The sequence below is a fragment of the Chionomys nivalis genome, chromosome 22, assembly GCF_950005125.1.
Source record: "Chionomys nivalis chromosome 22, mChiNiv1.1, whole genome shotgun sequence".
NCBI lineage: Eukaryota > Metazoa > Chordata > Mammalia > Rodentia > Cricetidae > Chionomys > Chionomys nivalis.
The window spans coordinates 20,704,989-20,732,057 of record NC_080107.1 but is presented as its reverse complement, the minus strand read 5'-3'; the positions used below and the strand labels follow the sequence as shown (position 1 = coordinate 20,732,057).

At 41.9% G+C, this 27,069-nt stretch overlaps 1 protein-coding gene across 1 annotated transcript in view; it reads right to left on the bottom strand.

The window, feature by feature from the left end:
* Positions 1 to 27,069, bottom strand: part of Pla2r1 (phospholipase A2 receptor 1) — a 108,700-nt gene that overhangs the window by 31,471 nt on the left and 50,160 nt on the right. The window contains exons 10-13 of the mRNA XM_057755044.1: positions 26,934 to 27,046; positions 18,144 to 18,313; positions 5,251 to 5,453; positions 1,875 to 2,020 (exon numbers count right to left, since the gene is read on the bottom strand). Of these exons, the coding sequence (XP_057611027.1) occupies positions 1,875 to 2,020; positions 5,251 to 5,453; positions 18,144 to 18,313; positions 26,934 to 27,046 (632 nt within the window). The remainder of the gene's footprint in view (positions 1 to 1,874; positions 2,021 to 5,250; positions 5,454 to 18,143; positions 18,314 to 26,933; positions 27,047 to 27,069) is intronic.

Here is a 27,069-nt window from a genome sequence, read left to right as displayed (position 1 = left end):
ATGAACCATCTCACTAAGATAATTTTCTGAGAATAATTTTGAAGAATTAAAGATTTAAGAGACTCGGAAGTTGTCACAGATACTTTCCCCTGCTCAGCACAGAGAAGCACAATCCTTCTGCAGGGTCGCTTCTCACACGTGAAAGACAGGGACCAAAGTCAAGTGCAGGCCAGAGCATCTGAGGTCGCTGGTGCCTGGGGGTGGGGGCACTGATGATGCCAAACTTCTAAGAATGTGAGGGTGACCTCTCGAAGGTCAGGCATCTGTCGCCATAGCACAGGCTAGAAACCAGCCTCGCTCTCCCTACACTGGGAGTGTTTCATCTATTTCCCCACTGATTTCAGCATTCTTGGTTGTTCCTGCTCTACTGGCTCATGGAAGACAAATTGATATTTATTTTCTCTCCACTCATTTCCTCAATTGTGTAATTTTTAAACAACACACATTTGACACAGCTGAATTCCCTCGGTAGCGTGGGCAAAAATAAAGCATACATCATACAACTTCTGTACTTAGATGCTGAAGATCAATAATTTGAAAGATGCACAGAATTCTACCAGGAATTTCAAGTGTGGACCCTTATTTAGCCAGAAAGCACATTATTATATTTGATTATGTTGAAGGGAAATCACTTATGACCTGATGTGTGGACAGAAAGTATAAGCATGTCCTTGCAAGGGATTAAAGTATCAAAGCACAACAGAACACAGGACAGTGGAAGGTGGAAGGTGCCCCCATAGCTGCAAACAATCCAGCCAATGGGGAAGCTTCTTTGATACCAGTCTCACGAAGTCTGAGGTGGCCTAGAGGGCTCTGTATCCCAAGATGCCCAGTATATAGGCTCTGTCTGGAACCAAGGGGTCGACCAGTGGCTCCTGTATAGACTAGCAGTTCTATGGGATGTTAAGAAGCATATTCAAGAAGGAGAAAAGCATTTTGCAGAGAAAGAGCTAGAAGCCTCCACAATACTAATTACATACCATATTTCTAATGTTGTACGTTGTTTTTTAATTTATTTGGTTCCTCTGATACTATATCCCCTACCTCCTCCCAAAGAACAATAACAATACCCCTCCACCAAACCTTTCCCTCATGGAATTGTTCTCACCCGCAAGGTCGTTTTGTAAATGCTAAAAGTGAATAATTTGATGGTTGTTACATATTCACTTATGGGAATGCCTTATGAAGCCATTAGGTTTCTTAAAATTTAAACTTAGTTAATAGGGTTGGGAATTTAGCTCAGTGGTGGAGTACACAGGCCCTGGGTTTGACCACTAGAAGAAAAATCCCCACAAACAAACCAATAACCAACCAACCAACCAACCAACCAACCAAACGAAAACTACATTTCTAAGTTCATGTGCATGGACATTCAAATAATTGATACACCCTGATACGTAAACATAGATCCTTATTTAAATGCACAATTAGAGAGCTAGCCTGGACTTTGTTTTAAACTGCTGGAACTTCCCTCCCTAGCAAAATCTTAACTGAACTCTCACCCGTGTCTCATGGTGGAATGAGATTTTGTTTTCTGGGGAGCTAGCAAGCAAGGACCTGAAGCTCTGTCCAAATAGTCCCTTTCACTCCAAGACAAGACTTTGAAATCCACCAACCTAGTTACCGCTGGCAACGAAGCTCTAAAAATCTCACTGAAGGCACATGAAACGATTCTGGATATCCAATACGCAACGTGAACTTGATGCCATATAGACACAAAACTGTACGGGGATATAGTTTTTCTTTTACAGGTTGTGCCCAGCTATTTTTAGGCATTTGAGTATTTAACAACCACTTGGGATAATCATCCCTAAGAAGCCACTACTAACAGACAATTTTTGACTCCCATTTCCCTCGAATTAGTAAGGGTTTACCGGTTAAATTTTGAATGTAGAAGCTCATTCACAAACTCTTCTTCCTCTGTATGGGCAAAACTTGCCAGCTGAGCTCCGAACTCCTCGCAGAAGAATTCGGCTTCTCTCCATGATCTTTTCATCAGGACCTTTTCACTGTGAAACACCTGCAGGGTAACAAAACTAGAATAAGGCTGCCAAGTTCTGCGTAAGGTTGTTTTCTTTCTCCTTTTGGGGCGTGTGAAGGGCAAGAAATGGGAGGCTTTTTGCAGGCTGAGTACACACGCTTTCCGCTGAGCCAGACCCATGCCCCTTCATTATTCTTCATTGAAATTTTGATCTGAAGAGGTAACACATACCCTCCTTGGCTTCTTTTTTGCTAAACCTCTTATGGCAGAGATAGAGTTTTCTCTTAATAAATATCTGTCAAGATATGAAGAAAGTCATGCCAAGAGACATTAAACACCTAGATACCTGGTTTAGACCCAGGACTCCTTGTCTCCAGAATTCAGCATTTTCATTAAGGCAGCCTGTCTATGAACCAGTTAGAATTTATGGAATGACAATGAAGTTGTGGGATCCATCACAGGCAAGGAGACATGAGGTTAAAGGCTCAGAGCAAGCCTGTTTCTAGAGTCTCTGTGTCTTCGCTGAGCTGGCAGCTCCTTGGTGTGTCTCTAAATTCTCTGTTACTCCTTAGCTGTTATGGTAACAGCTTGCTTAGTTGGAGCTTCTGCTTTTGTCCAATCCCGGGCCTCTGCACCCTTGCTGTTTGTAACTAAGGTCATTAAGCGTTACCCTCTGATGCTGCAGGGACACTCTAGGGCCACCTTTTGCCAGGCTCTGATTTGCTGAGACCAGAACGAATGCCTTCCCAAGTCCTGTGGACCACAGCACAGCCTTTCCATCTTTTAAATTATATGTCAAAACTTGCTTCCTTGGGGAACCTCCCCTTGAATCTCTCAGAATTCATGAATCCTACCACCACGCACATCAAGCACACTATGCCTTTGCTGACACATCAGGGTGATGGACAGTAAAGCAACACTGTACTGGGAGTCCCAAGACCAGGGATTGATTCCAAGGCTGTCAACGAATAATTGCGATCTTGTACAAATCACTCCATCACCCTGGCCTCAGTTTACTCAGCTCTGAAGTTTAAACTTATTGCTCCGTGACATCATGTCTGGGCCTTTTGTTTATGAATTTTATGTAGGGATTTCTTGTGTACATTTAACCAGAGTGAATCCACTTGCGCTTCCTGCTATGTCTGCACCACAGTGTCTGGGTAATACTGCCTGTCTTCATCCAGTGTGTGCCCGGCTGATGGGGATGAACTTTTTCCACGGATGTGGAGAATTGCTACCTGAAGAATGAACCAAGAGAAAAGTGCCAACCATAAGAGTAATTTTTTAAATGTATGTATTTCTAGTAAGAAGGCTGCAAGAATTGGTTTAGATCTAGGCTCTGAAGCTGATTTGCAAACAGACATTTCTTCAAGAATTTCACTTGGATATCACATGTACATCTCATGTGTAGCATGAATAGTAAAAACCCAGAGACAGATTGGGGTTCAACCTGAAGATCAGAAAAGCAAAGCAGCCAAGCCACTAGAGAGCTCTTACCTCTATGAAATCTTCAGACTGAAAGAGAGCGAGTTCCTGTCTCATCCCACCTTATATTCCTCTCTAGTGCTGGATTAGAGGGGTGCACCACCACCGCCCAGCCTCTAACTAGTGTGTCTGCTGGGATCAAAGGTGTGTGCCACCACTGCCCAGCCTATATGGCTGACTAGTGTGGTTGCTTTGCACCGACCCTCAGGCAAGCTTTATCTATTAAAGCACAAATAATATGCTACAACTAATAAGGCTGAACATTCTTAATCTGGGATCTAAAATATGGAACGCTGGGAGTGACATCCTCACTTTCTTACTGTCATTAGTAGGTAGACCATTTCATGTTCCAAACATTGCACAAAATGACTGCCAGGCTATGTGTGCATAGTGTATGTGAAACAGATGAATTTTGTGTTTAGACTTACGTACAAACCCCATGATATCTCATTATGTGTATGTAACTATCAACACCTTAAACCCAAATTCTTCTTGCTCTGAGTATTTACATATGTGTGTGTGTGTGTACATCAACTGTCTGTATTACTTTGCTTGATTTTCAGGTGTCTAGCAGGCAGGCTTTACAGTCTATCTTTAGTATAAGAATGATTTCATAGTAAGTATTTTATGCATGGGCTTACAAACAGTACAGAACGGCACAATTCTAATACCCACTGAGTGTTGGCTTCACTTATTGGGTATATGCTGGCAATATAAGCAGCATTGACTAGTATCTTTGTGTTGGGAGCAGTGAGACCCCAGATCCTGAATTTCTTGTAATCCCCTGATCTGAGTGCCTACAGCTGCTCTGAGCACGAGACCTTCACGAGTTCCTGATGGCAGGAGAGTGGTTTCTGGTGGGTTTGGCTGGGGCGTGGCTACCTCTATATAATCTGCCCCTGAACACAATAAAGGGAGCATTCTTGGGGAATTCAAGGACGACCCGTGTCGCTGTCTCTCTGTCTGTGTGTGTCTGTGTATTTTAACCTCCAGCCCCCTTGCCCGAAGCTCGGTAACTGGGTGCCAGCGCTCAGAGCGCAGACACGGGGGCACGGTGCGAGGCATCTTTGTTCTTATTATAGGAAGACAATTCCATTAACGACCATGGCTGGCCTTGCTTTCCTCTTCCTTGATTGCAATTTTAGTCCAGAGTGTATGGAGAATGCAACACCCTGAGGAAAGGAGGAACTGTCCTTGTCCCTCCCAGAACAGGAGGAGGTTCTGTGGTGTTTTATTCCAGTGGATCTATGTAGCTCGTGAGGCAAGAAGGCCAGAGAAGGGTGCTCTCCTAAGCCCTGGGCTGCAGTAGGGAAAGAGTCCGTCTGCCACCCTGAGTTGCTTTCCTGAGCCTCGAGAGGCAGGCTATCTAGGATCCTAGGATTCTACTGTTTCTTTTGCCTATCTGTGAACAGTAAAGTTGTTTTGCCTGAGCTGTGGGCCTGTTCTGTCATCCTGAACTTGGACTTTGGTAAGTGAGATTGTTCAAAGCCTTCCGCCAGTCCCAGGGACTGGTCAGGCATTTAGAGCCCTTTCCTAGGGCTGATGGCCAGTGCATAGGGTCGTTTTCCTTGAGTTCAATACTGATGCATGGTATTTCTGCCTTCAGTGACACTGGGAGCATCTGCTATCTTTTTTTTTTTTGTATTTAGAATTATTTGGAGTGTAAACATAAGGAGAGAGAGGCAATAGATAGTGACTGTACCAGGCACTTGTAAGAAAGAAATCTTAGAAAAGAGAATAGGGATACATGGACCAAATGAATATGCAGATAGCCTTGACGTTACCTTGAAGCAACTGGCTAGACCAGACTTCGACTCCCAATCCGCAAAGCATTTGCGAAAGGGCCACCTTCTTTCGAGCTCTACTTTATCCCAGGTTTTGACTGGCATCTTACACAGGGACATTGCCTTAAAGTTGTTGCAATCCTTCACTTCCCAGCGACCAAGTGGACTTCCTCCTCGCATGGCAACACAGCCACCACTGTAGCCTAAAAGCAGAAGTCGAGCATTTTAATATGCGATGATCATAACATTTTGTGCTCCAAAGACATCTCCCCAGAGTGTTGAATAATCGACATGCCATAATGAAGCACTGGAGAAGAACAATGAAGATGAAAAAGGACGCTTGATTGGCACCATTATCTCGCTTCTCTTCATCTCTGGAGAGAAAAACAGAAAACAGAACCGGGAGAGAAAAGAAGCTGTGGAGCCTGAAATTTGGACATTGTCTGCTTTGAGCTCAGATGGTAAATGATGGGAAATGAGGTGCTGTTCTGATGTGGAGCCCAAGAAGGCCCCACTGCTCGGGGACTTGCTTTGTAGCCACACTATGAGCATCACAACGCGAAGTGCACAGTGCTCATCCCCTGAGAATGAGGTGCACCAGGGCAAGCTAGTCACATGAATAATGGATTCAAGGCACACAAGAAACAGAACAAAGACCCAGACTCTAAGCCACCCACCGTGGAGAATGGGGAAAATGAGGTAGACTCTTTTTATTTTATTTTATTATTGATTTTTATTGAGTTCTACATTTTTCTCTGCTCCCCTCCCTGCCTCTCCTCTCCCCTTCAATCCTCTCCCAAGGTCCCCATGCTCCCAATTTTACTCAGGAGAACTTGTCTTTTTCTACTTCCCATGTAGATTAGATCTATGTATGTCTCTCTTAGGGTCCTCTTTATTGTCTAGGTTCTCTGGGATTGTGATTTGTAGGCTGGTTTTCTGTGCTTTATGTTTAAAAACCACTATGAGTGAGTACATGTGATAATATTCTTTCTGAGTCTGGGTTACCTTACACAAAATGATGTTTTCTAGCTCCATCCATTTGCCTGCAAATTTCAAGATGTTGTTTTTTTTTTCCTTATCCATTCCTCGGTCAAGGGGCATTTAGGTTGTTTCCAGGTTCTGGCTATGACAAACAATGCTGCTATGAACATAGTTGAGCACATGTCCTTATGGTATGATTGAGCATCCTTTGGATATATACCCAAAATTGGTATTACTGGGTCTTAAGTAAGGTTTTTTCCTAATTGTCTGAGAAATCACCACACTGATATCCAAAGGGGCTGTACCAGCTTGCATTCCCACCAGCAATGGAGAAGTGTTCCCTTGACCCCACATCCTCTCCAGCATAAGTTGTTATTAGTGTTTTTGATCTTGGCCATTCTTACAGGTGTAAGATGGAATCTCAGAGTTGTTTTGATTTGCATTTCTCTGATGACTAAGGATGTTGAGCATTTCCTTAAGTGTCTTTCAGCCATTTTAGATTCCTCTGTTGAGAGTTCTCTGTTTAGGTCTGTACTCCATTTTTTTTATTGCATTATTTGTTCTTTTGATGACCAATTTCTTGAGCTCTATGTACATTTGGAGATCAGACCTCTGTCTGATGTGGGGTTGGTGAAGATCTTTTTCCATTCTGTAGGCTGCCGTTTCATCTTGCTGACCGTGTCCTTTGCTTTACAGAAGGCTTTTAGTTTCAGGAGGTCCCATTTATTGTTTTTCTCAGTGTCTGTGCTACTGGCATTATATTCAGGAAGTGGTCTCCTGTGCCAATGCAATCAAGTGTGCTTCTCACTTTCTCTTCTATGAGGTCCAGTGTGAATGGCTTTATGTTAAGGTCTTTAATCCATTTGGACTTAAGTTTTGTGCATGGTGATAGATATGGATCTATTTTCATTCTTCTACATGTTGATATCCAGTTATGCGAGCATCATTTGTTAAATAGGTTTTCTTTTTTTCCATTTGATATTTTTTGGTTCTTTGTCAAAAATCAGGTGTTGGAAGGTGTATCCAGGTCTTCAATTCAGTTCCATTGGTCCTCCTGCCTGTTTTTATGCCAATACCAGACTGTTTTCAGTACTGTAGCTCTGTAGAAGAGTTTGAAGTCAAGGATCGTGATACCTCTAGAAGTTCTTTTATTGTACAGGATTGTTTTGGCTATCCTGGGTTTTTTGCTTTTCTGCATGAAATTAAGTACCATTCTTTCGAGGTCTATGAAGAATTTTGCTGGGATTTTGATGGGTATTACATTAAATCTATAGATTGCTTTCGGAAAGATTGCCATTTTTACTATGTTAATTTTACCTATCCAAGAGCATGGGAGAGCTTTCCACTTTCTGGTGTCTTCTTCAATTTTTTTCTTCAAAGATTTAAAGTTCTTGTCATACAGGTCTTCCACTTGTTTGGTTAGAGTTACTCCGAGATATTTTATATTATTTGTGGTTATTGTGAAGGGTGGGATGTCTCCTGGATGGAACTTCTAATTTGGAGCCTTGAGGTTGGGATTCTAGTCTCAGTACAAATATTTAATAACTTAACATTTGAGTGGATTAATTAACTACAATAAGTCTCGTTGAAAAGAGATAATTCCTTTCCTTCTCACGGGTCCTCATGAAGATCAAATGAAATAATTACTAAAAAGGACTTCATGAAACAGAAAGTTAAAACCACCCCTAAACTTTTTATGGGCATTTTTGTTACAAAACTGGGATTTTGTGAGTGTGTGTGTGTGTGTGTGTGTGACACAGGTTCTGCTATGTGTTCAAGAATTCTTAAAAGGTTTGAATCAGCAAGTTTACAGTAATACTTTTTTTGTCGGCCTTGCATTTTGTCTCACTTCCCCACTTTAGACAATGATTAACTAGCTATGGTTTTAGATGCTGTGGATATTCAAGTCGTCTTCATTAGTAAGGAAGATGTTTGTGGCCCACCGCGAGGATGAGAAGTCCTGCAGGAGTGTTATTGGTGTTCTAAAGTGGCTCATTTAATGTATCATTTGACCCAAATTTTAACATCTCAGCCCCAGAGAAGCAGTAAAGTGCTGTAATAAAGGGAGGCTGGGCGAAAGGGGATAGAAAGGGAATTTGTAAGTCAACTCATGGGGACACTTGCCAGGCCAAATAATAAGGGAAGGGTAGAAGGGCAGAGGCAGGTTTCTCCCAAGGAAACTGCTCTTCCATCGGATAACTCCGTTCCTGTTGGAGAAGGGAAGCGGTCATCCTTTTCATTGGCGAACCCCAAATCTCACGTTTCAATGACTCTCTTGACCCACCTTTTCTCCCTCTTCCCCTTCACCATCTCCCTTAAACATCAGCAGAAAAACTTTCTGTAATTAAGAAATTATAACTCATGATTCTAGACTTTTCTATGTGAAAGTTGTCACCTGTGACCTCTCTGGTCCAATTCTTAAATATAAACAAACTAATCAAGACATTTGTGGTATCAGACAGGGCAGAACTACGCTGGGCCGTGGTACCACTAGACCATTATTTTACTTGGTCTGCCTGGTTACTTCCAGCTTCTTTCCACAATTCTCTCATCTTCAGATGGAAAAATTGAGGTACAGAGATTTTAATGATCTCCACACGCCACAGAGTTAGTGATCCTAGCCTGAAAACGAGACTTATCTGCGTCTAAGTATGAGGTGGCACTGAGGCCTGGAGATGTAATCAATACACAGTCGCCAGGAGGAAAGAGTTCTCTCGGGTTATAGCCCCTATGCCGTTGCTTAACTCTTCTCAACTTGACATGAACTGCGAGGAGGGAGCCTCAGTTGAGGACTGGCCTGTGTCATGTCTGTGGGGCATTTTATTGATTGCTAATTAATACAGGAAGGCTGGGTCTGCTGTGGGCGATGGCATCCCTGAGCAGGTGGGCTGGGCTATAAAAGAAAGGTAGCTGGAGGGCACAAGCCAGTCAGCAGTGTTCCGCCACTGTCTTTGCTTCAGTTCCTGGCTCTGGGTTCCTGTCTTGAGTTCCTTGATGATGGACTATGGTGATTATTTGATAAGCCAAATAAACTCTTTCCTCCGAAGTTGCTTTTAAGTGTTTTAAAAAGGTTAATGAGACCTAGCTTCCTCTTGCACTGAGCTCCCCCTGGCCCCAGTCCCCTCTCCCTCCCCCCACAGCATGACTCTCTCCTTATGGTATCTCAGAATCATTTGATTTGCATTTCCTTGATGATTAAGGATGTTGAGCAATTCCTTAAATGTCTTTTGACCACTTGATATTCTGCTGAGAATTCTCTGTTTAGCTCTGTACCCCGTTTTTTAATTGAATTATTTTGTATTTTGATGCCTAGTTTCTTGCGTTCTTTATATATTTTGGAGATCAGCCCTCCAGGCAAACAGCTGTAGCACCTCCATGGGACCAAACTAGGTCCTCCATGTATGGGAGATAGTGATGAAGCTTAGACTATCTGAGGGGCCCCTGGTGCATGAGCTATCTATCCCTGGTGCATGAGCTAGCTTGTTGGAGCCCATTCCCTATAGTGGGATGCCATGCTCAGCCTTAATGCAGGATGGAGGGACTTGGCCTGCCCAAACTTAATGTGTCAGACTTTGTTAACTCCCCATGGGAGCACTTCCTCATTGGGAGGAGTAGATGGGAGGTGGGTCAGAGGGGAGGAGGGGGACTGGGAAGAAGAGTGGGAGGGAGAACTGTGGTTGGAATGTAAAATAAAGAAAAAATTAAATTAAATTAAATAAAACGCAGGGTTTCTTGATGAAGTGGCACAGAAATTTACATCTTGTCATAGTGTCAACAAGGACCCTACAGAAGATGGATGTGTCATATCACCGGTACTCAGGAGTACCAGTATCCTTGAGACATTCCCATCAAACAGGTGGAGCTTAAGCATTAAGGATAATTGCAATGGATGAAGGTATATCAATGCTTAAAGCTCCTACTTCATTGTGACGCTGGAGGAACCCCAACCGCTGGAGGCCACTAACGAGGAAATAATTCTTTTGGAAACTAGGAAGAGGCATGACCAAGCACCTCTTCTGACTTTCCTATAAAATCTGTACCAAAAAGCAAACAAAAGCAAACACTGACGGCAGAGAGTTACTTTTGTGTAGAAATATCCCAGCTGTAAATGAAGACACTCCAGGTAGGCCAGGGAATGTTGTTTGCTAGTAGATCACATGCCTATTAGGAGAAGACCCCGAGTTTAATCCCCAAACCAAAACAAACATCAACAAAACCCAACTCCACCAAATCAATGAATCTACATATTGATCGTCAAACACACCCTCTCACCACAAAGAGAAAACTATGGATTGTATTACTTTATACAGACCAAACAACTACCTAAAAAATAGGTTTTCTAAAATCAAATAAACCTCAATTTTGACGAGGTCTTTGGTGAACAATGAAATATAGACTTTAGAAAAATTTATAAGATGAATAGCCTCTTAAATTAGTAAATACACTTTAAAAGAAAAAGGATGGATGGAAAATCTAGACATTACAATAAACTTTAGGAGACTATTGATCAATTGCAATGTGCAAATGTTATTTGGGTCCTCATTCAAACAAACCTTAAAATATACTATATAGTAGTTAAAATATTTGTGGGGGGCTGTGTAATTTAGATATTTGGGTATTAACTGACAGAAATGCTCTTGACAGAGAAGGCCTTCTATTTTAGTGACAATACTGTAATACATGTGGATGAAACAATCATCTGTTTCAAGAAAAAACTCAGACAGGACTGAGGTTAGAGTTGAGACAACACTTACTATGGCTCAATAATTGCTTGGTGCTTCATCATAATACTCAATGAACATAAGACAAAGTTGGGGGAAAAAATGACTGAACTGTGATTTCACCATGGGTTGGCCATCTTGTAGGCATGCCTTAAGGACAGACTTGGCAGAATTTATTAAAAGCTTTGGGCTTTCTGTTCAGTGGTCAATTTAGGTAGTCAGTTTATGCTGGATTAAGAGTCTGACACGGGGCCTGAGCTAATGGATTCTTTTGTGACAGGCAGGAGAGGAGAGGAGAGGAGAGGCGATTTACAGTGCTGTTTCTACAAGCTGCACTTTAAAAGGGAACAGAGAAACACGGGCTTTTATATTGCCATTTTCTCCAGAAACGATTTACATTTTCATCTTATTCAGAGACAATTTACTCCATGTCAGTCAGTCTGCACAGCCACGCTGAGCATCACAGCGTTAGCTTTGCTTCAGGGAAAAGAGAGAGAGTAATGCCACTCAAATAAATTACCGCAGAAACTTATGAATGACAGGGCGCTAGGCTTCATTTCCGGATTTTAGACATCTAAATATGCCCTGAGGAAGTTAGCATGGAAAACCAAAAATGTCGTCTGCTCAAAATGTATTAATTTATTTTGACAGATATAGACACTCCTAACCAAATTCCAGGGGATATAGACGCGATCCCGAGTGAGTCCCTTTTAACTGCATAGTGACACAGAGCTGTGCTGCTTTCTGTGGTGCTCAGAGTGCAGAACGAGGAGACTGTCCTGCTGCTCCGGCTGTGGTGCTTCCTCTCTCTGTCAGCTGTGGCAAGCTGACAGTCTCCATATAGATTTCTTAAATCAGTGCTTACACACACACACACACACACACACACACACCACCCCTCACCCCACACACATACACACACCCACACTCATACCACACACACACTCACACCAAATACACAGACACCACACACACACACACCATACCCACACACCACACACATACCACACATACACACCCCCCCCCACATTCACACAAACCACATCACACACACACCACACACACATGCACCCTACACACACAACATTTGTTATCACTTTATGTGCATCTTTAAAAAGAAGAAGTAAAAAATGGCTAAACTTGTCAAACCGTCGTCATAGGTCTGCAGAGTTAGATGGGATGGAGAATGCTCTCACACCCCCCTCCCTGCCTCCTGCACATTGTCCCTCACTTTAGATAGCACATTTGTCACAACTGAGGAGCCTACAATGACACATCACAATCACCCAGAGTCCCTCCCGTCCTTGTTAGGTGTCTCATTTATATAGGAGAAAATGCAGGTCTGCATTTCTGTCCTTTCCCTTGCAAGGCCAGGCCAACTGGCACTATGTCCTTCAATTTTTATCTTATAAAAATAGCCCTCCTTCAATTTTAAAGGATAATTTTACAGAGAATAGACCCTGAGTGGCTTCCCTCCCGCCTTTATCACCGGATTTCACAGAGTCTTCTTGCCTGCTGGTTCCTGAGAAGCCAGAAGTCTTTTCTTATCTATGCTCCAGCTCATGGAAGGTGCTTTCTTACTCTGGCTCCTTTGTCTTTTATTTATCTGAAGTTTGAAAATGATATGTGTAATCCTTAGTCATCTAGGATATGAAATCAAAACTACTTTGAGAATTCATCTTCTACCTGTCAGAATGGCTAAGATCAATGAATAAATGACAGCTCATGCTGGTGAGGATGTGGGGTAGGAGGAACACTGATCTACTGGTGGGAGCCCACACTTGTTCAGCCACTATGGAAATCAGTATAACAGTTCCTCAGAAGGATGGGGATCGATCTACCTCAAGATCCAGCTAAACCACTCTTGGGCATACACTCGAGGGATGCTTCATTCTATCACAGAGATACTTGCCCAACCATGTTCAGTGCTGCTCTACTCACGATACCCAGAAACTGTAAACAACATAGATGTCCCTCAACAGAAGAATGGATAAAGAAAATGTGATGAATTTACACAATGGAATCATGAAATTAGTAGGTAAATGAATGGAACTATAAAAAATCATCCTGAGTGAGGTAACCCAAACCCAGAAAGACAAATATTATATGAATTTTCTTATATGTGGATATTAACTCTCCTGTCCACAGAACCACAGAGATTAGGCATAGAGAGAGGGAGCAGGGAACAGATAGATTTCCCTAAAAAAGGGAAATAGAATAGATAGTTATGAATAGAAGCCAGGGGTGAGAGGTAGGGCTGTAATGGACCCATCAAGCAGGAACGGGAAGGGGAGAGGAGGATGAGGGAGGGAATGCAGGGAAAGACAGCTTAAAATTCAGTACCATTTGAGGAGTAGTATGGAAACCCAATACAGTAGAAGATGTGCAAAATATAAACATATATGAAGACAATCTAAGTGAAATCTCCAAATCTCCAAATAATGGGGGAGACAGCCCCATTTGGACATTCTTGTCACCAAATGAAACTTCTAGTATTGGGAATGGGTTATATCTAGTTGAGTTGTGATCAAAGGTCCCCCATGGGAACCCCCAAACAACCCATACTGTTGCCAAGGTTATATAACACACTGATAGCAGGGTCCTATTGCTGAAGACAAACACCTGTAGAACTCATTGAACACGGAGAAGTTGAGTTGGTGCCTACCTAGAGCTTTCACCGCTGCACATTAGTATTCTTGGTACAGGCAGGTACTCTGCATACTTCCAAAAGAGAAGGATAAACACCAACTCATCTACAAACCCTCTGAAAGACAATAGTGTCCTGCCTGTAAGAGATGCTAGTGCAGTGGCCCAAAGCTTGTGGGAGTAGCCAACCAATATCTAATTTGATTTAAGGCCCACTCCATGAGATAGAACCCATGGCCAACATTGTAACCAAGAACCTGAGATTAGATAGCTAGGATCTACAGTAAAACCAAAGACTACTGTTCTACTAAAGCAATGCAGCAATAAAATGACTCCTATGCTATAGTCCCAGATCAATGCCTTGTTCAGCCATCATCAGAGAAACTTCCATTTATAGTAGATGGGAACAAATACAGAGACCCACGACCAGACAACATGCACTGAGTGACAGATCTTGGAACACTCAGTCCTACGTGGAACACCTTCATCAAATTCCTCCCTTAGGGCTTCATGGACCACACACAAGAGAAGGCAGAAAGAGTGTAGGAGCCAGAGGGGATGGAGGATACCAAGGAAACACAACAGGACCAACGCGTATATGAACTCGCAGAGACTGAGGCGGCATGTACAAGGTGCGTGGGTCTGCACCAGATGGGGTCCTACAGCTGAAAGAAGAGGACACGTGGCCCCGTCCCTAACCCAGACGCTATCTCCAATCGATAGTCACTTGCAAATGAAAATTTAGTGTTCTCCAGAGGTGTCTCACTGGGGAAACAAACTACTCTTAAGGGTGGGTGACATGTTCAGCAGGAGATGGCCAGCAGAAAATGAACTCAGTGACATCTTTGGAGGTTCCTTGTCCCATAATGCCATTTTGGACTTTTTTTTTTTTTGGTCTTCTTTTAAAAAGTTATTTTTATTTTTGATTCCCTTTTATTTTCCCTACAGGTCCTTTGTGTACTTCTTATGGCTTCTGGTTTTATGCTCTCATGGGATTCCTGAATGTGAGAATGGGTGGGCCTCTTGTTCTATACATATTTCTCGCTCCTTTTCTTGGACTCTTGCCTTCTGTTTGTATGGTCCTATTCTGATGTGTTTGTTTTGTCTCGTCTTGTTTTACTTTATTATTATTCCTTAGATGCCTGTGTGTTTTCTAACGAAAGACAGAAAGAGGATATATCTGAATGAGAGGGGAAGTGGGAAGAGCCAGGAGGAGGAGAGGAAAGGGAAATAATAATCAAGACTTATTGTAAGGAAAATAAATCTTTTGTTGTTGTTAGGATGCATGGCCACTTCTGAGCTTCTTACATGCTAGGTTAGGACCTGGAACCCTTCAGAAGGTGCAGGTGTTTAAACCACGCAGCTAACTAAGAGAACATAAACACCCTCCTTTCATCTTTCCCTTGTCTTCTTCAGTTCAGGCGGGCTAAAGGGATGTTTTTAACACAGTTAAAGCTGAGTTAAAATTATTAAGAAAACATCAGTAATTCATTCTTTCCTCTGGAGTCTTATGAATTTCCAGAGTGCTCACACCAGGGGCTGGCCCCTCACAAAGAGAGGAGACGCATCTAGAGTGTACGGATGAGGAATCCTAATAGTCTAGCCTAGGTGTCCTAGCCTTAAGCAAGGTCTTACACATGGCAACAGGGAGGCTAAGATTACAATGCAGAAGACCCTGTGTAAAATTTCACTTGATCCTCACAAAAGCGTGTCAGTGTAGACAGTATTACCATACTTATCTTCATTATAAAGAAGCAGAGATGGAGGAACTAACTTTACTAAAATCATACAGTGGGGGCTCACCTTGAATATGACTCCGCAGCGTTCTGCACATATTAAGCTATTCTACCACATGAATTCTCGTGGCTACTGCTCTCATCCTACTTAATGTCTTCCGTGAAGACTAGTATTGTTTTGGTGTTGGTGATGTGGCCTAGAGTCTCATGTAGGCTACAGCACTCTACGGCCAGGCAGTTCTGATCTTGATATTTACTTGATCCAAACCCTTCACGGCTTCCCATACTCAGAGAGTAAGTGAAAAATCTTGAGTTTAAAACCTCAAGCTGTGGTTTCACTGTGTCTTTGGATTTATGCTTCATAATTCTCCATATAACTTACTCTCTCGTTACTTGGAATCACAGAAATCTCTGAGCACCACCCAATGATTCCTTGGCTCCATATATTTTTAAACTTAGAAAATTATATCAAATTCGACCATAACTTGAATTGTAGGTAGAGCAGTACTTCTATGGATGTCTATGATAATTCCTAATCAGCCTTTCTGGCTTTAACCATTAAGAGTGTTTTATATTGCTGGGCAGTGGTGGTGCACACCTTTAATCCCAGCACTCAGGGAGGCAGAGGCAGGTGGATCTCTGTGTGTTCGGGGTCAGCCTGGTCTAAAGAGTGAGTTCCAGGACAGCCAGAGATACACAGAGAAACCCTTTCTCGTAAAACAAAAAATAAAAAGAGTGTTTTACTTTGTATTTCATAAAGCACTAATTCCTTCTATTTCTATTGTTGTGGCCTGAAGGGGTACATACTTCCAAAATTGATATGTGGGAAACCAATATCTATTAAGATGTTAAAAGTATTGACTGATAAATACCAATGTAGAAAGTTCTCCAGGAGAGACTGTGAGTTAAAAAGTAAAAGACTGGAATTGAAGAGATGACTCCATATTTAAGAGGATTGGCTGTTCTTCCATAGGACTTGAGTTCAAGTCTCAGCACCCACATGTTGGCTCACAACTCCAGTAACAGGGGATCTGACACCCTTTTCTGGTTTCTGTGGGTACCAGGCACACAAATGATGCTTGGGAAGCATGTAGGTCCTGTGCTCACAGGTAAACACTAGGGGAATCAGGAATATTAAACACACAGGGTTGTCTCTTAAAGGGAGAGATGTAGAATCTGTTTTTCACCCAGAAGTGGAAGTGGATGTGGGCAATAGCCTGGTGACCTTGCACTATCTGCATGGCCAAGTCACACTGGATCCTTCCCCAGACCCTTATCCTGAGCCTGTTTTCTCAGTTAATGAATAAAGCCCATCTTTATGGAAGATGTCACTTATACTTTCCAAAGAGTTTTGATGTGCTCATGTCTTAAACTTTGTTGTGGACATGGGATTGAGTTAATTACCACCAGGAAACTTTTTCCAAATTTTTCTGTGCTTAAATATGTCTAAAATAAACGACTCAAGGCCAGACTCCTGAAGTTTGAACCAGCATCATCTGCTGAGTCATGGTGAACCGATCTGCCTTTTGGCCTCTTGTGGACTGACCCTTTAGGCTGTGGCGTTTCCAGAGACCCCCCCACCCCCCAAAAAAGACACACATGCAGGCAAAATACTCATACCTCAAATATAAAACAAAAACAAAAGACTGTAAACACACACATAAAAACCAGTGGGATGATACCAGTTAATAGCAGAAGTGTTGCTGTTTGGAGGTGAGGAGAAAGTCTCCACCTTTTCCTTACTGTACTTCCCTTTTCTTAAAGCGCCCATGTAACTCATAGAGATTCATCCCAACAGAAAATATCAGAGTAAAAAGCCAGTGTAATTCATTGCTGCAAGGTAACAGACACAGATTGGAACTAACTGATCAGGGAAATTCGTGGCACATAGTCATGTTATCCATAATGAGAATTACTGACAAAAACCACAGACTAAAGACACTTTGCGTATCATTTTCTGGAAGTGAAATTAGGAATTAATATTGGACTAAATTTTTATAGAAGGGGGAAAAAAGGATGGGCTGGCAAGATGGCTCAGTCGATAATAGCACCTGCTGCCAAGCCTGACAACCCGGGACCTGCATGATCTTCCAAAAGTTTTCCTTTGATTGCCACACATGCTCAGTGCAGCACTTGCACATGCAAGTTCAGTCTAGGCTGTAACCCTAAGCTCCCCCAGAGCCTGAAGTGTTTTTTTTTTTTTTTTTTTTTTTTTGAGAAGCTACAACTGTAGCTTGTAGCTGACGCCATGAGTTCCTCTGAAATTGACCAGCCAGGCACAGATCTGTGGACTGGGCCCCAGAGCTGTGTGTGTTAGGATGAACTAATAGGGCTGATGGCTTTGATCAAAGAACTTCAGGAATCCATGAGAACCCCCAAACACAGCATTTCAGTAATGAACCTACACTCCCCGAGGGACGCCAGGTGTCAACAACTATGAACTGGTTAGATGGCTTATTCCTTATATCTGGGTTATTCTAGGCTGGTTAAGCCCCTGTGAATCATGGACCACGAAGAGGGTCTATAGGAAAAAGACATAAGGAAGGCAAAACTTTCCGATAACAAAGGCAAGCGTGGTCCCCAGCAATTGCTGCATCACTAAGAACATCACATGATAAATATGAACTTTAACATGGCCACCCCGTGTCACCTCAGGTAGGGCTGCTGTGATCACTTCAGTTGCGTGAGACATTAAGAAAACATTGAGGGAGAATAGAAGGACGTGACCAAAGGGTAGAGAGAGTTTGGGGCCAAGGAAACAGATTTGCAGGGGTGGGGGTGGGGTGAGCTGGTGTTGCAGGGGACTCACTGGGTTGATGTGTGTTCCAGTGTGTGTACTGCATCGGCTCAGCCCTCTGCCCCATGGTCTTCCAAGTGTACTCTCCTGTATTGTTTTCGTCCTGAAGAGCTATCCAAAAATAACTGTCTTTCGTTTTTGCCACACTGCTGATGAAACTGTTTATAAAAGCCTGTTCAAACCTTGAAAAATAAAAAGAGGAAAGCAAATTGTTATACTAAGTTTCCGGATGATATGAAACATCATTAAAACATAATGAAGGGCACAGAATAGAACCGGAGTAAGCATTTCTTGTTAATTCTCCAGAACACAGCACAAGAAAATACACAAGGACCCTAGTATTGTTAAAAGATGTTAAATGTCAGTGCAACTTCAGAAATATATGAGAGGAGAGAACGTGACTCCTGAAGACTTAATTATTGTAATTGTCCCAAGGACCAGAGACCAGGTCTGGCTCTGCTGTGGGGCCATGCATCTCCTTTGTCCTCTAGGAGAAAGATAGCTATTTGATATTTAGGCTGCACACCTCACACTTTACCAGGATGAGCGAGGGTTAGAGGAGGCAGAAGGGAGGAGGGAAGACACTATGCTTCTCTGAAGTGCATTTTCTACCATGGAGTGCACGTGTGCCCTCTCCCCGCACTTGCTTGGGAAGGAAGGAAGTGGAGGAACAATTTTATGCCTCCCAAATCAGTCTGTTCACAGGCATATGGGGTCTTTGTCTTATTCAAATGTGTTCAAATGTGTGTTTTCACTGAACATAGATTTCAACAAATCCAAGGCATTTCCCTCACTAGCATTTCCCCCAGGCAGTTGATTGAATTTGCTCCCAGTGATTGTTGGCCATGCTGCCTTTCAACTACAAATACACCCAAAGCAGATGTAGACAACTTGTGCATACATGCTTACACACACACACACACACACACACACACACACACACCTCTAACAAAGTACAAGTATCAAACTCAACTAGCACTGAATTCAAAGCTTAGTTTGAAAGTACTTTTAAAACACAGAAAGTTAAAAGGACTTCCAAATGGTGATGGCTTCTGGTCATATCTGCTGAGTCAAAGGAAAACATAAGGCCTGGTAAAATTACCCAAGAAACCTCAGGAGAAAGCGCGTTGGACTTTTAGTATTCAATTTGAGATTCTTTTTATTGCATGCATTATTCACTTGCTACAGGGAACCAAGGCAATGAGACCATTTGTAAAATGGAGGAGCCGCAAATGGAATGGGGAGGGAATGACAGAGGAACAAAAGGTGACATTAAGATCCTAAGGGCTTCCCCAGTGCAGCGCTTGAGATGCTCCCTGTGGCAGAGCATGCGGGTTTCATCAGATTCTAGTAATATTTTCTGCAAATGTTCTACCAACAATCAAAATATTACACCTTTAAAACCAGAAAAGTTACTTCTAGCCACACCTCAGAGGCAGAACGTTACAGACGTGTATTTCCGAGGAACACATGGAAAGCTAAACATCATCTAGATGCAGTGGGAATTCTTCTTACTCTTTATTGGCTTGTGCAGCCACAGTGGAAGATCTGCTTTACCAATCCCCTCTGCTCCCCAGAACTGCTGTGCTGCAGGCAGAACACTGCTAGTTATGTTGCTGCTAAGACCAGGGCTGTGGCTGGTTCTTCCATTACTTTATCAAGGAATATCAAGAAATGACTTTGTAAACTTGGCCTTGGGCATCATCATTCATGGCAATAGTGCTTTTAAAACCTGTTGGTTACAGAGTTATTTAGTCCACTCTGATTTGCTATTTTATTGTCCTTATTGTTTGAGACAATAGAAACCTACTTGTTGAGTTTCGTCTATTTTTATGACATGCATATGACATTCAAACATTAACATCTTCAAATAAAAAAAATCACTCAGGTTTCCTTGTTCTAATTTATAAGATGGTACCATTAGTAAAATAACTCAGCAAGTGTGTCTTTATTCTAAACCAAACATATCCTCCTAGAGTTGTCTGGGAACTCCAGTACATGATCTGGGGCAAGCTCTTGAGTATCTATTTCCAGCTGGCAAAGAAGCAGTTTTATATTCTTTACCAGTTTCTGTCTGATTTCAAATTCTGGATGAAAAGCTCTGATTATGATAATACATATGGTGTCTGTGAAGAGACACCATGGCGAAGGTATCTCATAAAACAAAGCATTTAATCTGGGCTCACGGTCCAGAGGGTTAGAAGGCATGACCATCATGGTGGGGAACATGACAGCAGGCAAGCATGCTGCTAGAGCAGCAGCTGAGATCTTACATTTGATGGGAGAGAGACAGAGAGAGAGACAGAGAGAGAAAGAGAGACAGGGAATAACTGGGAACCAGAATTGGCTTTTTCAAACTTATAGCCTACCTTCAGGGACACACCTCCTCTAACAAAGTCACACCTCCTAATCCTTCCCAAACAGTTCTACCAACTGCAAACCAAACATTTAAATATATGGACCAATAGGGATGACTCTCATTCAAACAGCAACAGACAGTAACATTTCAAAGGTCTTTCTACTCTGTGTTTTAGAATCATTTACAGAAAAGTTCAGATTTGTATGTCGCCTGGCCATTTTGTTTGAATTTCATGATGTTAAATCAAATGTTATCATCGTTTAGGAAATGAATACCATTGTGTATATATAGTTTTATGTTATCCTTTGAACCAGGAGAGCAGGATAGTATGCTACGTAGTGAGAATTAAGTGAAGTAAAGATTCTATGAAGTTTTAAAGCATTCAGCAAAGTTGCAGGATACAAATCTCACATTAAAAAGAAAGTCTTTCTTATCTTTAACAATACAAAAAGGAAGCTAAGATAAGAAGTCCATTTACCATAATACCAAAAAGAATGAGATACTTAGGAATAAACCCAAATAAGAAATAAAAAGGACTGAATAACAAGCTGCAAGATGTTAAAAAATATCAACGATGCCTGGTGGTGGTGTACCTCTTTTTTATTATTTTATTGAGCTCTACAGTTTTCTCTGTTCCCATCCCTGCTTCTCCCCTCTCCTTCAACCCTCTCCCATGGTTCCCATGCTCCCAATTTACTCAGGAGAGCTTGTCTTTTTCTACTTCCTATGTAGATTAGATCTATGTATGTCTCTCTTAGGGTCCTCATTGTTGTCTAGGTTCTCTGGGATTGTGATTTGTAGGCTGGTTTTCTTTGCTTTATGTTTAAAAACCACTTATGAGTTAGTACATGTGATAATTGTCTTTTTGGGTCTGGGCTACCTCACTCAAAATGATGTTTTCTAGCTCCATCCATTTGCCAACAAATTTCAAGATGTCATTGTTTTTTCTGCTGTGTAGTACTCCACTGTGTAAATGTAGGTGGTGCACATCCTTAATCCCAGCACTCAGGAGGCAAAGGCAGGCGGATCTCTGAGTTTAAGGCCAGCCTGGTCTATCAAGCGAGTTCCAGGACAGCTAGGGATACACAGAGAAACCCTGTCTTGAAAAGCAAAGCAAGCAAATAAAATCACATACAAACCCCCCACAAAGATACAAAATGAAAATGAATGGAAAGACATCCCACATTTATAGCTGAGAAAAGTTATTATTACCACTACCACAGTAAACTATATATTCAATTCAATCACTGAAAATATCAGTGATTTGCTTTTGCAGAATACAAAATTAATTATAAAATCTATGCAGAAATTCAAGATCTTGAATCGTCAAAATGACCATGAAAAAAGAACAAAGTTGGATGTCTCAGATTTTTTTTTTAATTTCAAAACTTCCATTTTAGGACTATGGTAATCAAAGCAGTTATGCTGATGTAAGACAGACATACAGACCGGTGGGATAAACTGGAAATAGCCACAAAAATAAAAGCTTGCATATGTGATCAAATAATTTCCAAAAGAGCTACTGAGACCATTGGCCAGTCCTTTTAACAAGTGGTTCTGGGAAACCTGAATATACATTTGCAAAATAGGACCCTTTCCTTATACTGTGTTAAAATATGAACTCAGAGTATACCAAAGACCTAAACGTGAAGCTAAAATTGTTAAATTCTTGGGATGAAACATATGGGGAAAGTTTCATGACATTGAATTTGGTAATGTTTTTCGAATCTGACACTAAAAAACACGCAATAAAATAACAGACAAATTGGGATTCATCAAAGTAAAAAGCTTTGAGCATCAAAGATAAAATGATGCAAAAAGTACAAAGGCGATCACAAAATGAAGAAATATTTTAAATCGTGTATCAGGTATAGGTTTAATAAACAGAATACATCAAGAACTCCTATAATTCAGCAGTAAATACCCTAAGTTTGAAAAAGGCCAAGGGCTTAAATAGAAGTTTCACTAACAAAGATGTACAAGTGGTAAAAAGCACATTAGGAAGTGTCCAACACTGGTAATCACCAAGAGAAATAAAAATAATAATCACAGTTATCATGGAATACTATGGCGTACTCAGGATGCTAGTCTCAAAACAAAAGAAAGGAAAGCCAGGAGAGAATAAGAAGTAAAATCGGAATGCGGAGACGGGAGTCCTGTGTGTTGCTGGTGGGGGCGTGACCAATATGGAAAGCAGTGTCACAACTCCTCAACAGGAGTTATTAAAAATGAAATCATCACATGATTCAACAATCTCCCTTCTGAATATATGCTTGAAGGACTGAAACTAAGGACTCAAATTTGTATATTCATTTAAAGTAGCAGGTTCCCAGTAGTCGGAGGGTGGAAGCAACTCACATATCTACAGATGGATAAGTTGGAAAACATGATGTGTGTATGGATGATGGAATATTAACCAGGCCTATAAAGGAGGGAAAGTCTGGCAATGGATGCAATGCACTAAGTGAAAGGAGCCAGCTACAGCGACACACATAGAAGGTGGTCCTGTTTATATCTGGTGCCTTGAATAGTCCAAGTTCTAGAGAATAAAAACAGAAAGCTGCTCATCAGGAGGTGGGGGGGTGGAGTATGAGAAGCATTTCTGAATCAGTATGGAGTTTTCAGTATGAAAAGAAGAACCATGTTCCAGAGATAGATGGCACTGGCGGAGGCACAGCACTGCGAATACATTTAAGACCACTGATGCTCTCTTAAAGTGGTGACAGTGGCACATTTTATTTCATGACTATTTTACCATGTTAATTCAAATTGTGTTTAGGGGCAAATGGCTTTCAAAACAGGGCACTGAGAGATATGGCATTATATGTCTTTTTGGGCAAATTTACAAAATCAAGTAGCACTGGCGTTATTTTGTACAAAACTTTTCATGGCCGATTGACTCATGGTTTATTGACTTCGTTATTGAGCATATAGACAGCACTCTATGGTATCATTGTAATTCAGGTTTTGCATCCTGCTGTCTGGAAGCAAAGGGCCAGACCGGAAGAAGTCTGTCTTTCTTTCTCTCTCTCTCTCTCTCTCTCTCTCTCTCTCTCTCTCTCTCTCTCTCTCTCTCTCTCTGTCTCTCTCTCTCTCTCTCTCTCTCTCTCTTTCTTCTTTAAACAGTAACCCAGTAAATCAAAATCTGTTACTCAGAAAGAGGGCTCTGCTCTTCTCCCCCTTTCTATCCCACAGTGCCATTAAAAAGTCCTAAACCAGAAGTAGTTGCCTTAAAACAAAAGAAATGAGTAATTTGCAGCAGGTGGTTTTAATTGCACCCATCTAACCTGCCACTCCGTTGTGCAGACAATGGAAAAACCAATTAACAAGTAACTACGAGCTTAGGTGCTCAGAGTGACACGAGGGTCCATAACTCAAACAAGAAATCGGTAATGGAAGCAGATGATCCCTAAGCCTGTTAGTGGGTCTCCCGAGTTTGAGAAAACCCCCTTTGCAGGGGTTTACTCTTTTGATATCTATTCAATATAGTACTCGAAGTTCTAGCTAAAACAATAAGACAACAGAAGGAGATCAAGGGGATATAAACTGGAGAAGTCAAAGTATTGCTATTTGTACATGACATGATAGTATACATAAGCGATCCCAAATATTCTACCAGGGAACTCCTATAGCTGATAAACATCTTTGGCAAAGTGGTCGGATACAAGATTAACTCAAAAAAAAAAAAATCAGTAGCTCTCTTACAAGTGATAAAAGGACTGAGAAATAAATCAGGGAAACAACCCCCTTCACTATAGCCACATATAATATAAAATATCTTGGTGTAACTCTAACCAAGCAAGTTAGAAGACCTGTATAACAAGAACTTCAAGTCTTTGAAGAAAGAAATTGGAGAAGCTACCAGAAGATGCAAAACTCTCCCATGCTCATGAATCAGTAGGGTTAACACAGTAAAAATGACTCTCATACCAAACCAATCTACAGGTTCAATGCAATTCCTATCAAGATTCCCACACAATTCTTTTTCTTTTCTTTTTTTTTTTTTTTTTTTTGGTTTTTCGAGACAGGGTTTCTCTGTGGTTTTGGAGCCTGTCCTGGAACTAGCTTTTGTAGACCAGGCTGGCCTTGAACTCACAGAGATCTGTCTGTCTCTGTCTCCCATGATCTGGGATTAAAGGTGTGCACCACTGTCACCCTGCATAACAGCTTTATTTGTAATAGTCAGAAACTGGAAACAACCTAGATGCCCCTCAACCGAAGAACAGATAAAGAAAATTTGGTACCTATGCACAATGGAGTATTACTCAGCTGTTAAAAACAATGACATCAGAAAATTTGAAGGCAAACGGATAGAACTAGAAAAAAATCATCCTGAGTGAGGTAACCCAGACCCAGAAAGACAAACATACTATGTACCCACTCATAATTGGATATTAACTGTATGGTGAAGGATATCCATGCTAAAATCCACAGACTCAAAAAGGCTAGGTAACAAGGAGGGCCTAAGGTGGATGCATGGATCTCCTTGGGACAGGGAAATAGAGAAGATCTTCCCAGTTGACTGGGGGAGGGTGGAGTTGGAAAGGAATCGGGTTGGGGGTGGGTGGAGAGGCTGAGTGCTGAAAGAGATGACTGGAAAAGGGGGCTAGGAGCTCTTCAGGGACATGCAGAAACCTGATACAAGGGAAATTTCCACGAATCTACAAGGGTGACCCCAACTAAGACTCCAAACAATAGCGGCTACATAACCTGCATTGTCTTTGATCAGATTGGTGACTACCGCAATTGTCATTAAAAAGGGTCTTCATTCAGTAACTGAGGGAAGTAGAGGCAGAGACCCATAGTCAGACATTAGACCGAGCTCAGGGAATCCTGCTGAAGAGAAGGTGAAAGGATTGTAGGAGCCAGAGGGGTCAAGGGCGTCACAAGAAAGCCCACAGAAACAACCACCTGGCTCATAGGAAGTCACAGAGTCTGAATCAACAACCAGGGAGGCTGCGTGGGACCAACCTAAGCCCTCTACACATATGTGACAGTTGTGTAGCTTGGTCTATTTGTGGGACTCCTAACAGTGGGAGCACTGTCCCTAGTGATTTAGCTGGCTCTTGGAAACCTAGTCCTCCCACACAATTGCCTTTCCCAGCCTAAACACAGGGAAGGTGTTTAGTCTTAATGCAACTTGATATAGCATGCTTTGTTGATGCCCATGGGAGGCCTGCCCTTTTCTGGACAGAAAGAGAAAAGGGGTGGATGCTGGTGGGGCCAGTACATGAAAGGGGGTGAGGGGAGGGAATGGGAGGAGAGGAGAGAGGGGAAAGAAAGAAATAATTTAGAAGAGAAAGCAAGCAGGCAAGTTGAACAAGCCACGTGGAGAAAGCCAGTAAGCAGCTCTCATCCATGGCTGCTGCATCAGCTCCTGCCTCCAGGTTTCCCAGTTGGTTTGAGTTCCTGTCCTGACTTCCTTCAGTGATGAACTTCAACGTGGAAGTGTAAGCCAAATAAACCCTTTCCTCCCCAAGCTGGTTTTGGTCCTGGTGTTTCACCACAGCAATAGTAACCCTAAGACATGGCTGAGATTAAAGTAAAACAAAACAAAACACCAAATGTGATGCTCTGCTTTGGAGTCTAACTACTCCTAAGGGTTAGCTGCTAAATGTAGTTTGTTAAAGCAACAAACAGACAAAAAAAAAAAACAAAACAACAACAACAACAACAACAACAAAAAAAACCCAAACATTTATAGTATCCTCTTGTATCCAGTTTGGAGGAAATGAAGCATTCTGTCCTCAGAATCTAACTTGCATGAGGTCCCATAGGTAGACTAGGAGGGATTTGCACTTTAGCAGATCTGTGCCTTGGTTTGGTTCCCATTGGCACTGCAAGAAACCTGCAGAGCTACGTTGGCCTTGCCTAACTGTTCTGTTACTCCTCCTCCTGCACTCGTTCCACTTATGTAAGGTTCTACCTCTTCAGTTCTGTGTACAGTCATGCCACCTTTATTTCTTTAAAAAGCATGTCGGTGTTAAATACGATATTCTTCCCAAAATTGGTAGTTAATAAGTAATTTTCTAATAAAAATTGACTTGATTATGATTTTTTTTGGCATGGTCAGATAATGTGTGAGAAGTAATTACTACTGTGGGCATGTGGCAGGGTGAGTGTCCTGCCAGCCAAGCCTCTGCCAGGTACTGTTCAAAGACTGTCTCATTACAAACAGAAGACAAAGTCCAAATACAGCTGTCTGTAATAACAAACCTGGAGAACCGACGGATGTCTCGGACAGTAAAAGCCACCTGAAGTTTTGCCATTTGTCTTTAAAAATCAAGCTAGAAATATCACCAGATTTTAATTCACGTCAATAAATACTCAATCACTTCCTCTTCTACTATGAACCCACTTTCCATGTAGACAGGCTCTCCTGACAGACTCTTGTCGTTACAAAGCCCCTGGCAAAGCAGTCAGGTCAGAGAGTTTGCACTCACCTGCTGGTAACGGTCAGGAGGGCAGGATGGCAATGATACCCATTGGACGCCTCCTCAAAGTTTCTCAGGACAGTGTCGATTTTGTAGCAAAATTTGCCATGTCTCTCCCATCCCTTAAAGAAAAAGAAACATGATC